This window comes from Paramormyrops kingsleyae, chromosome 20, assembly GCF_048594095.1.
Source record: "Paramormyrops kingsleyae isolate MSU_618 chromosome 20, PKINGS_0.4, whole genome shotgun sequence".
In the NCBI taxonomy this organism is placed as follows: domain Eukaryota; kingdom Metazoa; phylum Chordata; class Actinopteri; order Osteoglossiformes; family Mormyridae; genus Paramormyrops; species Paramormyrops kingsleyae.
In genome coordinates this window covers 5,800,339-5,814,534 of record NC_132816.1, presented here as the reverse complement: position 1 = coordinate 5,814,534, position 14,196 = coordinate 5,800,339, and the positions used below count along the sequence as shown (strand labels likewise).

Sequence of the window (14,196 nt, the reverse complement as noted above, 5' to 3'; positions counted from 1 at the left end):
CTTGAGTTCCTTCTGGATGGCAGATTTTCATATATTTTCGTATAATTGATAATAATTAAGATTTTAAGATTTCTGTGTATGTGTACCTGTTATTGAATGCAATCAAAAAAGTAAAAATGTTAAGGTCAGGGCTGGGTAGGGGTTAAAGTCGTCATGTTGGAATTAGAGTTTTTCCCAGGGCTGTGGAGTCGGAGTCGAGGAGTCGGAGTCGGAGACAATTTTGGGTACCTGGAGTCGGAGTCGGCAAAAAGTTAACTGACTCCGACTCCGACTCCTACTAAATTTAAATGGGAATTAAAAAAGTAAGTTGAAATGTCCCAATTCACAAACAGTCATAATGAACTACTTCTCTGCTGTAAGAATAAAGCCCAATGCATGCAGTGCATAATGTTACCACAAAACGAACATGTCAAGTAACCATGAAGCATGCTTTTCATTGACTGTATGCGTCACTATATGGGATGTAATGCACAGGTAAGGTGCGGCACCGCTTTCCATTGTGTCGTGTTCCACTGTTACAGGGAACTGTGAACCTAGCCTAAAGCCCCCCATACATTTACAGATGCACTGCCGATTTTTCGGCCGTTCAACGAGTCATCACGCGTCAAACGCCTGAAAAATCATCTGGTGTGTTCTCAGCTCCGTCGGCTCCCCTTCGCTATGCGCTACCCTTGAAACCTTGTTTTCATTGTGTTTGTCTTTAATCTGGCATTATAGTAGAGTGTTGGCTTCCTAGCCAGTAGTTCTGTGGTGAAATGGCATGTATGTTGCCTTCCTTTCCTTCAATGGATGTAGAAAATACATTAGCATAGTATATACATACAGAGGAGTCGGGGAGTCGGAAGATTTAGAAACTGAGGAGTCGGAGTCGGAGCATTTATCTACCGACTCCACAGCCCTGGTTTTTCCCCATAGAAATTAATGGCGCGTCCCCACAAAGATATAATTACAAACCTGTGTCTGTGTTCCCAACATTTTTTTTTCTAAAATGAATGCTGTTTGATACTGGGTACTGTATATTTTTTTCTTTGCAATATGGACATTATGCCAAGCAAAGTCCACATCCAATTAATGCACTCTCTAGTCCTTAAGCGTTGTAGCATACTTATGCTGTGGAAAAGAAACAAAAGGAAAAGTTTGAAATGAAAAAGTCACTACATCTACATTTGAAGGATTCATGTTTTAAAATATATAGAATTTGTGGTGTGTGTGTGTGTGTGTATCTATGTGTGTGAAGCATACGGTCTTCTGAAAAAGAAGATACACCTGATTTCAGTTCTATGTTTTACATATCAGGACATAATAAAAAACGATTTTTTTATTGTCAAACCTTCAGTGAGCCTTCTAATAGAGATTCAGAATTATGCTGATCACCTTTACATCTCTTTGATTACATATGTGGGTGTTGTTCATTTTCTTTAAAATTTTAAAGAAATCATCACACTCTTGTTCTACTGTGATCCTTCATGCACAACTTTACATTCCCTTCATTCATCTTCCAACCAACTGTCCAGTAAAAGGACTGAGGTGTTAGTCTGTGCCAGGAAGCAGGATTCCAAATGAGCATTACATGCCATAATCTTGTATTTTTAAGTAGGACTGTATGTTTGAAATATACCTGCATGTCAAGCATTATTTGTACCAATTCTGCTCATTTGTTCCCTCTGCTGGTTGTTTTATGACATAAAAGTGCAATTTTATAAAAGTAATGCATTACAGCGTGCAATAAGATAGCTGCTGTGGTAGCGGAGTGGTATTTTCACTAAATGAAGGCTGCCAAACAGTCCTGCATCTTTCTCTTGCGCTACTCCAGTTCATGAAATGGCAAATATGGTTACTCATATGGAAAATAGCAATTATGGCACAATTCAGTGTAAACTGCAGTTTTGACTAGTATTGAGTAGTAAATGTATCCAAATTTAGCCTGTAATGAACAGATCAAATAAAATGAGCAAAGTGCAACATCCCAAAATAAAATATAACTTATATGTCTCTTTCTGAAAGCCTAATCCAGGATATTTGCAGGTTTTGATTTTAAGTAAAATTTATGTTTTTAGATCCATGGAGGTACTCATCCATGGAGTGGGGGAGTTCTCCTTGATTATACTGTAGTCCTAAACATTTTCCATTGGTTGCTAATTTCAAGCAAATTAATCCCTATTTAGCCTGTTTCCTGAGCTGTAAATTGTGTAACTATTTTCATAAAATTATGAAATCTGAAGTAAAAATGGATGATAGCCAAGTGAAAATGAGAACAGGAAAAACAAAGTAAGAAGTTTCACACATATGTGGGTAAAAAGTCACGTCCAGCCTGTTTCCCTTTAATCCCACAGTGATGCTACTACATATGAGTAATTCTAATAATGTTACTCGATTATATTCAGATTGCATTACTGATATTAACATTAAAATGTTGCTCATTGACCCTGCTATGTTATTTACACCCTTTTTCAGTTGTTTTCAATTCAATGGTATTTATATGTAATCAATGTGCATGTACCATAACTGCTATAATTAGCAGCCTGAAGTCACTGGGTGGAGTTATATGAATTTTGAATAAAACAAAGGCAAGAAATTGAGTGTGCTGAGCACAGATTAGCACAGACATGATTGTTGTGTTATTTACTTTTGAAATTTATTCAACAAATCTTAACTGCACACAAAACATTTTGTGCACCAATTTCTTTGACACAATCAACTATCAAATCTAAGAATCAAACTTTGTAAAATTTAATATATTTTCTCTGAAATTACAAGAGGCCTGAAAGACTACTGCCGATGAAAAGGCAAAATGACCCAGGTCACCTGCACAGCTGTGATTCTTCAGAATATCATTGACTGGAGAGATTTTCGTACAGTTGCCATCTCTTGTTTTTGCTTGAACGGGAGGGAGGAAAAAGAAAATTGAGATGTGAGTCTAGTAAAACTAATAATGTAACACTTCTGTCTCATTTAAATTCAAATCCCCAGACTATGTGCAACATTAAATACATATTACATGGGTTGAATGGCAGAACTGTCTTTTTTACTTTTATGTAGTTCCATATAATGTAAAGTAATTGAATTTGTTAACTGCTTACTGTGTCCATCAAAATCTTCTTCTGCAGCATACGCATTTCATTCTTCAGCTCTGCCTGCGCATCCATCAGGAAGGTTTGATGGCTCTTCTCCATGTCCTCCATGTGCTATACACACAAAGAGATACTATATTACAGAGATGTTCATGAGTCACCAAATTAGACTCCAAGTCAAGTCTGAAGTCTCCATCATGGTTCCAATTTGACATTACTATTTATCAAAAATATAACCGCTCATTTGTTTTTTTTTTTCTGTTAGTAACTGATGCGATTAAATGGGAACCACCACTTGCATAGTACAAAAACTGCTTTTCTCATAGTTCCATGTATACATTTTCAAAGTAATCACTATTTCAAATGGCTTTGAAGCAATAAAGTTTTTGTAAGAACAAAAGTACTTTTCTAATGTAGATTTAAAAACTAATACTTTCTCAAAAATAACATTATGATGAATACATCTGATGAGCAGAACAGGTAAACTTTAATTAGTGTGAAGACTTAAGAACATACTCCAAAGATGGTCCAAACTTGGCAACAACTATGTACACACGCACACATACACATACAAACCTGTACTCATATCTTTGTGAGGCCCACTAATTCATTTCTATGGGCAAAATCCTAATCTGAAAAATAACAACCTTATCCCCTAACCAGCATTAACCTTAACCACAATTAACCAAACAAAATCCAAGTCTTTTGGCCTTTTTAGTTTTTTGATTGCACTCACAGATTTGTATAAAATTTAATTTCTCCTTGTGGTGAACGAAAAAAATAGTCCCCACAACGTTAAAGTAACAGGTTTTATGACATTGTGGGGACATTTAGTCAATGTAATATATACCTGGACTTCCCCCCCCCCACACACACACACACACACACACACACACACCCATGTTGCCATATATATCTAAATGGGGACCTTCCATTCATTTTTATGGGAAAAATCTTAATATTAATCACAACAGCCTGAACCCTTACCCAGCCCTAACATTAACCAATGTAACCAAACAATACAAGACTTTACTTTTGGCATTTTTACTCTTTTGATTGTATTTTGTTTGATTTTTAAATTAGGATATCCAAAATGTCCCCAAATATGAGGACGTTTCAGGTTTGATCACACTCTTGGTTCCCAAATGTGATGTATGCCGCGATCCCCCCGCAACATACATGCAGGTAAATAAATGATTATGCAAGTAACACCGCAAAACTCCATGTTAGAAGGTTAATGTGTGCAGTTGTACTGCTCTTTTAATCACGGGAGAGCAGTCAGTGATATTACTGTTCAATCAAATTATTTGCTGGCGTTATGTTTTTCTTTATTAAAACCATTAAATATGAATGTGTGATGGAAATCCGAATAATGTAAGACATAACACTATACGGCGTAGGCAGGGCACAATGAAAAGGTATGGGCACTTTATAAGTTGTAAGAAAAAACAGCTTCACTTGGAAGGGTATGTCAGAAAAGTTTTTGGGCCATACCTGCTAAATTATGTTTTTGGAACATACCTGCTAAATTGTCAGATTTATGGCAATCTATGCCTACCTGTGTCATTGTATAACAACACAATGTAGGTATATATAATTTATGACACAGGTTAAACAACCCGAAGCAATCTCAAAGCGGTGCCATCTAATGTAAAATAACACTTGGAATATCCTGTGCTTTGTTAGATCAGTGACAAATAGAAAAAGCGTGTTAGAGATTGTTGATACCGCCTGGTGTCACGCTTCTCTAGCTCCAGTTCCTATGCTCGATACACAGCCACACATTATTAAGTGTTTAATGCCTTTTCAGTTTGGGTCAAGGCTCAAGGCTGACTCGCAAACTCGACTCCCCATCTCTGCTATATTACTGTGTGATTGCATCATGCCAACAGATGGCAGTACTAGGCACCACCACATGGTACCCCATGGCCCCCGGCCTATACTCAAAAGTGAGAGCATTAGTAGTGGACGAAAATGAAGGAAAAGGAACTGCTAACTGGATTTATTATTGATCCAAGCCGGCTGTCTTGTTCTGAGCACTTCCTGGCGTTGTCTTTTAAAATGTCTTACAACTGAGCCAACAGCCTCCTCTGACCAGTCTCCCAATCAACTAAACAGGGTTTGTGCCTACAATGGGTGTTCATCTTGTTGGTAAGTAATGCCTGATGTTATCACATCATTATTAGCAGTCAATCCCCACAGTCTGGACCAGAATAAGGACCTGGAAGATGGATGGATACTAAGAGGCAATTTTCAATTATGCTATTGGAAACAAGTCAATATTTTAGGCCAATAAGATGAGTCCTCAGTTATTAAAAACTATAGAAAGATCCCCCTTCCCTTCTTGTACATAATAAAGTACAGTGGTACCTCAGTTCTCGAACTTATTAGAACTGAAATTTCTTAAAAGTCGAACCAACCAGTTCGAAAAAAATGACCTAGAACTCGATCTGAATCTCAGAAGTTAAACCGTGAACACCGACCTACGATAACTTGTACGCGCAGGAAAACGTCTCTCAGCGGAAACAAAGGGTAAAGCTTCAGTCTCAGCCTGGCATTCACTGTGATAGCATCGTGCATGTTTACACTAACTGAATACATATATTTAGACAGTAAAAATACATTTAGACAACGATAGACAGTAACAGTAATTATTATATAGTAAAATACATTTTAAAATAAAGAATATTAATTATTTTAATATTAATAATAAACCATTAATACATTTAATTATAATAATATTGTCGTGCAGAGCGGGGATGGAGCGGAGACCAAGGCGCAGACGTCAGGGTATCGGGGAATACGGGGTTTAATTACAGGTAAATCAGGCAAAACACAGACGGACAATACAGTGACCAAACTGGGGAAACAAACTGAAATGCGGACTAAATACAGAGGACTAATGACAACAACCAGAAGCAGCTGATCACACGGGAATTCCACACGGGGTTAACGAGGGGGCGTGGCACACGGAAGAAGCGGACAATCGGGGCAGGACACATTGTTTGGATACATTTATTTTCTTACTTTAAAATTACTGTTTTGATAAATGTACTTAGATGTGTTTAGTACAGTATATGCTTTTCTTGTTTTGTCTGGTTCATTTTGTGTTTAAATGCTAAAAAAAAACATATTTCGGTGTAATTTTTTGGGGGCGGGAACCAATTAATTGGTTTTCCATTTCTTATGGGGAAAATTTGATCCGGAGTTCTGAACGGATTAAGTTCGAGTTCTGAGGTACCACTGTAATAAGTAAATATGACTCCATCCATCCATTTTCTGTACCCAATTGTTTTATTCAGGGTTGCTGGGCTCTGGAAAATGGATGGATAGATCAATGGTAAATATGACTGCCACTTGGCATCAAAATAAGGATGCAAATAATCAGCTGTAACCTGGAAGTAGTTTCGCTAACAACAGTATGTTCCAAATTATACAAAAGTAAAACATTCCCATGTACCAAGTGATGCCAAACAAAAAAAAATGTATATTGTATATGTGGCATGTGGAAGTGTGGCAGGGAAACATGGTTCAGTCCATAATGTGTCATCAAAACTGAGAGTGGATAGTATAGAATAATAATATACAACATTTATTAATAGGAAGGGCCTTATATTACTTCATATTGCTTGTCCTACTCAAGCTATCAAATTATCCCCCACCTGCAAAAACTGTTCATACAGATGTTTGATGCTCTTAAGCTTCTGACTCTGAATGACCCTGGCCTGCTGAATTATCTTTTGCTGCTGTCTGAACAAATTCTGCCAAGAATATAAAGAGAATGAAACTCTGTTATATCACATTTAGTGCTTGTATTCAGCCCTGTGATCGTATACTGGTTAAGCGGTTGCAGGATGGATACATAGATTGATGGACTCACATCCAGCTTGTCTTCCTGTTCTTTAGATCTATGTGAATCATTCTCCCACTGTTGCAGCAGAGAAGCCACCTGCTGGCAGTGGTCCTGGGTCAGCTTCTGCCTGCAGGATTAAAAGGTAACACAATTATATATGCATGCTAATGTATCACATGTACTGTTTTGGCCTGAATATTAGACAGCCCTATCTTTATAAAGAAAAATACGTTTATTTGACACAAACATACAGTATAAGAAGTTAACCATCTAATCACAGATAATAGTATTACTATAAGTGTATTAAATTTGAAACTAAACATTCCAATAAACTAACTATTTTTTGCGGGGGGGAGAGAGAGAGATAGTCAATATTACAAACCCTACAACCTTAGAGGGCACAGAATGTTTTCAATGCAGCAGACCCGCATACAGAGGTAAGGAGCTCACACTGATATAGCACCACACAACGAATCATTTCAGGGGTGAGAACCTGAGTGCAGCCATGGGGCTGGTGATACCTCAGCACCACACTAGTTGTGATGGAATGGAACAGTGTGAAGCTTTTTCCGGTTGCAGGAGAGCCAAATCAGCCACCAACGCCCAAATTTTCCCTGGAAGTTGGAGGATCTGCTTGCAGGGCCAGATGTAGATTAACGTCATACCCAGGATGAAGCAATTGCAGGTTAAGGGACAAAGTAGAATCAGCCCAGGAATTCACCGGCTTAAAAACCTAGTCTCTAGGCACACATCCCTGCCCTCAGAGCCACCATTCCGCCCACATACAGTGTGGAAAAAAATGGATTGTTGCGAGTGTGTGTCATTTTAATAATGGGCATGAAGGCTCTTTAAAATGAAAGCTGCTCTCATTATTAACACCCACTATTTGTTAATACTGGTAAGAAGACAGATGGGGGAAATTTACATGACACAAACGGTTACACACTAGTGAAACACACACATTCCACAACAAACATTACATAGACATTCACGATTAACATATATACACAAACACACATATCAATTTACACTATCTAAAGATGCGGCCAGTACTGTGCAAATCATATCAATAACTGTATAATTAGTCCAGTAGACCAATCCTGTGACTTCAAATTACGTCACCCAATCACAGATTGTGGGTGGGATTAGAACAAGAGTTCACCTCAGGGACACTAGACAACGTAGCCTTCTTCCACCAGCACAGTGTTGGTTCTGGTAATGAGCTGATGCCTAATTTTATACTGGTTCCATGCTTTTCCACTGTCGATTACCTGGTGCCGTGTCCGAAAAACTGCCTGCAGCACATCACTACAGAATTGGTGTTCTGAAACTGTAAACCCATGACATCGCCATGTGGAAAGGGGCTACGATGCACTGTAAACCAGTGTTTGTTTTGTTTGAATTTAGCATTTGCTGGAAATCATTGGAAAGCTGGAGGAAGTAGGCTACTAGTATGGCGCTAAGTATTAACACATATTAAAAACTAAAAAAAAAAAACTACTGAAACTACAAAAAAGAACTCAAAAAGTTAAAAAGTGTGTGTGTATGCAAATATATATTTTTATTTGTGTTTGTGTGTCTCTGTATATACAGGCAGTTCCATGGTCACGAACACTGTAAGAATGTCGGAACAGCTACTTACGGTTCTTATTTCATGTCAGTTAGTGAAACATTTGTCTTACTGTATAGCACATATTTACTGGACTGTACAGAACCTCTAGCCAACATTATAGCAATGCATTATATTTAACTCAAATATTTTCTCCAAACTGGTTTCATGGAAGTCCATTCATAATACGAGTTGTCCATAAGTCGGATGATCTTAAACTGGGGACTGCCGATGCACATACCTATAAGCTAAAACATTACGATCACCCCCACATGACAACTAATGTTGACTATCATAAAAACAGAGCATGTGAAGGTCTGAGATATATTAGGAGGTAAGCAAACATTTGGTGCTTGTAGCTGACGTGAATTCAGAAAAAATGGGCAGGGGTAACAACCTAAGTAACTCTAATTTCGGCTAAATACTTATGGTCGGGCGACTGAGTCAGAGTGTCTCTTAAACAGAAAGGGGAATGCTCTTGGTAAGCTGTGGTGAATACCTACCAAGAATGGTCTGAGGAGGGAAAAACCACAAACCACCAACAGTATGTTGGGCAGCCAAGACTAATCATCGGAGATGTGAATGAAGGATATCCCGTGTGGTACAAACCAACAGAAGGACTACTGCAGCACAAAGGGCAGATTATTTGGATGATCATCACGGGAGTAATGAGTCACAACACACGGTTGTCACAATACACCTGCTGAGTATGAGGCTGCATAGACACAGTCAGGGTGCCCATGCTAACCGGTATCTGCAATTGAAAGCACCTACAATGGGCACATCAAAACAGGATAATATAGGTGTTAAAGAATAAATCAAATGATCATATAAAACTGTGCATTGTGTTTACTCAAGTTGTCTTTTGTATTATACTAAATTTGTTTGAAGATCAGAAAAACATTTAGTGTCATAAGTAAAAATAGAGGAAATTAGGATCAAATACTTCTTCACAGCAATGTAGGCATACAAACATGTACGTACATACTAACTGATAACCGCTGCCAGGGATAGAATAATAATTTCATACCAGTCCACTCCCTTGCTCCAAACTCCCACAGCTTCAGGGAACTTACCAATCACAGTACAGGCACTGCAGTAAACGTGTGGCCATGCAACCCCTGTACAGACACTGCTTGTACTGTAATTTAGTGGCAGTGTACCGCTTGCATTTGTTGTCTTCCCCTGCTCACCTCTGTTCCTGCTGAGCTTTCCAAAGCTGCTCCAGTTTCTGGGTGCTGCCTTTCAGAGATGTTCTGGTGAAAGCCTCCAGACGCTTCTTCTTAGCCTGAATGGCCTTGCTGATGTCCTCTGTAGGAGACATTTCCAGTGATGCGCTTAGAGCATGTTGTTTTAAATGCACACTAATAACCAGCCGCCAGTACTGTTTAAACCAGAAACAGTAAAGAATAAAACAAGCGGAGATCTAGAAACAGAAAGAATCCTACTTGCCTCCAAACCGCTCCAGCATAGTCTGGACTTCATTCCTAAATGTGCAAAGGATACAGAAGTTTATTTATGTGGCACATTTCATACACAGGGGCAATTAACTAAACAAGAGGAACAATACATTGTAACAGGCAAGTAAATATAATAAAATACCATAAAAATAAAAAGACATAATAACAGGTATACTGTAAACAAGAAAAAGACAACTTAAAATTTCAGGGCACTGCACTATACTGCACTAGATTTTTGAGTTTTGAGGACTCAAACTTTTAAGTTTTGAATAAAACCACCTATTGTTATACCAACTAATTATATTTTTAATATGTATAAAAACTTCACATTTTTAGTAGAATTGCTAACAAATGTGCCAACTGTCAGACTCAAAGTTTTTACACATATGAAAGACAAATCATCTGAAAGACAATAAGTTGGCAAATTTGTTAGGTATTCTTAGCATGTAAAACAAAACAAAAAAAAGTTTTTATACACATTAAAGATAAATTATCTGAACTGAAAATAATCAGTTGGCATAACAATAGGTGGTTTTCTTCAAAACTTAAAAGTCTGAGTTGCCCTAAAAACTCAAAAATCTAGTGCAGTAAGTTACCTTGAAATTTCAAGTTGTCTTTTTCTTTTTTACAGTGTAATTATGGTTAAAATACTGTACAATAAAAAGAATCTAAAAAAGTACATAACTTACAAGAATTTCTACATCTGGGATCAATAGCGTGTATGTTATCTTAATCATGAAAGGGATTGTGCCGTTACATCTGTTCAGCACTGGCTGCTACAGAAAATAGGGTAAGATTGCAGTGATAACGGTGCCGACCCCACAGCCATCTGCATGTCGTCCTCCGCCGATGCGCATCTTTTCTTTCCTTTCTCCACTATCGGGGTCTCCTCTGCAGGATGGGATAAAGGAAAAGGCATCCGTATAAATGCGGCAGGCACAGCCCCAGGTTCGCACGCAGGTGGAGGCTGGCCATGCACCTTCCTTAAGGTCCTCCTCCGAGCCACTCAGGTCACTCTTCACCTCCTCCACGGCGAAATCGAACACCTGGAGTGGGTCAGTCGCTTTCCCGGCGATTTTGCCTGTCTTTTTCTTCCTCGCTGCGGATGCCATGGTGTCTAATTGGGATGAACCACTTGTAATGCACTGTAAAAAAGAAAAAGTTAAGACAACTTAAAATTTCAAGGCGACGTACTGAACTAGATTTTTGAGTTTTGAGGGCAGTCAGTATCTTTCGTATTTATAAAAACTTAAGATTTTTAGTTTTATATACTAAGACTTCCTAACAAAAGTTGTTCCAACCTATTGTCTTTTCTTAAGATTTATTTTTCATATCTGTAAAGACTTCATATCTGTAATTTGAGTTTACCATACTAAGGCTTCACTCAGTGCTCAGGGGTACAAAAACAGGACTGGGCTGGTCTTAAACTGGCAATCTTTGGGTCAGAGGCATGGAGGTTTAACCCACTGAGCTACATGCTGCCTCCTAGGATTAGGATGCTCTGTGAGCTAAGCATCAGCACATGTGGGGGCCCTTGAGCAAGGCCTGTGACCCCCAGCTCCCTAGGCACCGCAACAGGTAGCTGCCCTTCACAGTCAAGTTTGCTGTCATTTCCCACAGGGATCCTCAAAATGTGTCTGCTATTATTTATTACTATCATGTTTAAAATAAACATGCTAACTGAACTGTTTTGTTATCTTCATTTATAATTAGTTGGCACATATTTTGCGGATTTAAATTCTTAGCATGTTTAACTCAAATTTGTAACTTTTTACGCATATGAAAGATAAATCATCTGAACAAAAGAGAATAAGTTGGCACAACTTTAGATGTTTGCAATCCTTAGTATGTAAAACTAAAAATCGTTAGTTTTATAGATATGAAAGATTACCTGAATAAAAAATAATTAGTTGTGACAACTAATTATTTTTTATTCAGGTAATCTTTCATATCTATAAAACTAACGATTTTTAGTTTTACATACTAAGGATTGCAAACATCTAAAGTTGTGCCAACTTATTCTCAATAGTTGGTTTTCTTCAAAACTTTAAAGTTCGAGTCCTCAAAAATCTAGTGAAATTTTAGGTTGGCTTAACTTTGTTTTTTTTTACCGTTTGGGGGTCGAAATTAAGGCTCCGACGTGACATATACTGGCACAACTTTGTTCATGTTATAGTTCTATTATTATTATTATAGTAATAATGATATATGTAATAATACCAAAATTATAATAATAAGCATTATTATTACTATTACTAGCCATAATTATGATTATCGCCTGCTTGAGGGATAGACAGTGGGCAGGCGTTAACTACTTGGCTTATTAAGCAGCGAGTTATATTCCCTCTGACATTTTAACTAACATTTTCCTCTGTTTTAATGTCGCATTTTAACGAGTATTAAAACTTTAAATTATGAAGGTAAATTTTTACTACGCATGTGATACTGTCTGCTTATTCACTTTGGCTAGCAAGTTAAAATGCGTTTCCCTGTTTTCTTACCTCACTGAATACGTGCTTTGTCACTTAAAACTGTTCACATGGGTGATTGTTTCTGAAATACTACGGACTATACTAATAAATAAGTTCACAGGGAGTCAGAGTAAATGGCAAAGCCGATTAACACGTACCGACCTGCTCTTCACTGACCGCGCCGAAACCGTCAGGGCGCGCGCTCACGAGGCTGAAGGCTCCTTCTGGTCCACCTTAAATACCGAATGCAATTACGCGATCGCGCCTGCAGGGGGACGCATTTCACCGAGGATTACCTTCAGAACTTCATTTGATTTTCAATCCGTGTTAACAATTAGCACGCTTCGGCTGAGTTCTTATCACTTTGAGGACACGGCAGTTTCAGTAATAGTACAGTATGTGTGTACTTTATTAGAAAAAGAGACAAATTTAATTGTTTTTCCTGAGTTTTTCCACTCCCAATTCAGCGGCAATTGAGTTTGAGCGTGCTAAGTTAACAGGAATTGAAAGTGAGCAAATCCTATTAAATAGTATATAACTCTATACAGTTAAAATAGACAATATTTTTTGGTTTGCCCAGTGCCTCATTCCTCTTCAAATCAAACACTGTTTGCATCTTTAAGTGAAGCTGATAGTGAGTAATACAATTTACACTATTTAATTAAAAAGGACACTATTACAGTTAGGTCCATATATATTTGGTCACTGACGCAAATTTTATTTTACCTGTTTACTGAAACATATTCAAATAATGAGGCCATTATGAATATCATTCTTTTATTTTTTTGTTTAAATCAACTTTAAACATACTTGGATGCATTCCTAGCTTACAGATGTATATCACCCTCAAGGACAAAATCCCAGTGCAGAGAGCTTACTCCACTGTCCCTAAACCACTGTTTAAAGACATGAAAGGCTGAATTGTCCAATCACATGTCCTCTTATGCTGTCCCAGTGGCTTGCATCCATGAGAAAGACGGCACCCTTTGACTATGCATAGATTATCATCTATTGAATCAAAAGACCATCACTGATCTACTACCTAGAATACAAGACCTGATGGACACACTTAGTGGTAAACAAGAGATGCCGAGACGGCAAAGGCAGACAGGAGCATTGTTAAAATAAGACACGTAATTACAAACAGACAAGACAAAAACAGATGAGTTATGACAGCAACAGCAGCAGCAGCAACGCCAGACACAGGCGCCATCTTGCCAACCAAGATGCCAAGAAAACTTTTACTTTATAACGTTCCCACTCCTAATAGTATAAACCCAACCCTAGTGAGGGAACAGATACTTCACCTTGTCCCAGGACATCCCAGTTTTCCCACTTCAGACAGTATAATCTGTAAAACACAGGCATCCTTACTGGGATAACATCGTTGTCACAGACACCTTTACTGGGCAGATCTTCAGGGATCCAGCATTAATACCACCTTCTATTAAACATGGACTGAAAAATGGAAACAGGGTCCCAGTGAACGTGTCTTTAAAGGTGTAGATGAGTGACATGTCAGCAGGGTTGAAGAAGGACACCTCCCCCTTGTCATAGTCCAGCTGCACTCTGATCCTCTGCGGTTTCCGCTCCAGTCTCAGCCAGGTCCGAGGTGAGGTACCTCCTTTATACTCATCACCATTCCTCAGAAGTACAACCCAGATTCCATCCTCCGGTTTGCATATAATCCCCCCCTTCCTGTTAACAGATCCTTTTGCTACTCCTAGATCCC

At 38.3% G+C, this 14,196-nt stretch overlaps 1 protein-coding gene across 6 annotated transcripts; it reads right to left on the bottom strand.

Moving 5' to 3' along the window:
• Window positions 1-2,610: 2,610 nt before the first annotated feature.
• On the bottom strand, window positions 2,611-13,935 carry sycp3 (synaptonemal complex protein 3). Of its 6 annotated transcripts, XM_072703761.1 has the most exons (10): window positions 13,772-13,852; window positions 12,627-12,697; window positions 10,973-11,138; window positions 10,812-10,884; window positions 9,986-10,020; window positions 9,727-9,844; window positions 6,952-7,051; window positions 6,734-6,832; window positions 3,081-3,185; window positions 2,611-2,877 (listed from the first exon to the last, which is right to left on the bottom strand). In XM_072703761.1, the coding sequence occupies exons 1-10, from the start codon at window positions 13,830-13,832 to the stop codon at window positions 2,824-2,826; spliced, it is 882 nt and encodes a 293-aa protein (XP_072559862.1). In that variant the 5' UTR covers window positions 13,833-13,852; the 3' UTR covers window positions 2,611-2,823. The 6 variants fall into 6 exon arrangements, with proteins under 6 accessions (XP_072559862.1, XP_072559864.1, XP_023680670.2 ...); XM_072703763.1 differs by lacking the exon at window positions 12,627-12,697 and having other exon boundaries at window positions 13,839-13,935; XM_023824902.2 differs by lacking the exon at window positions 12,627-12,697 and having other exon boundaries at window positions 13,772-13,910.
• Window positions 13,936-14,196: the final 261 nt, after the last annotated feature.

Coding starts and splice junctions, on each gene's coding strand:
- sycp3 (XM_072703761.1), bottom strand. CDS start 13,832: ATGCCTGTGTTTTACAGATTATACTGTCTGAAGTGGGAAAACTGGGAT. Junction 7,052..9,726: donor AAAGCTCAGCAGGAACAGAG/GTGAGCAGGGGA, acceptor TTAATCCTGCAG/GCAGAAGCTGACCCAGGACC. Junction 6,833..6,951: donor AACAGGAAGACAAGCTGGAT/GTGAGTCCATCA, acceptor TATTCTTGGCAG/AATTTGTTCAGACAGCAGCA.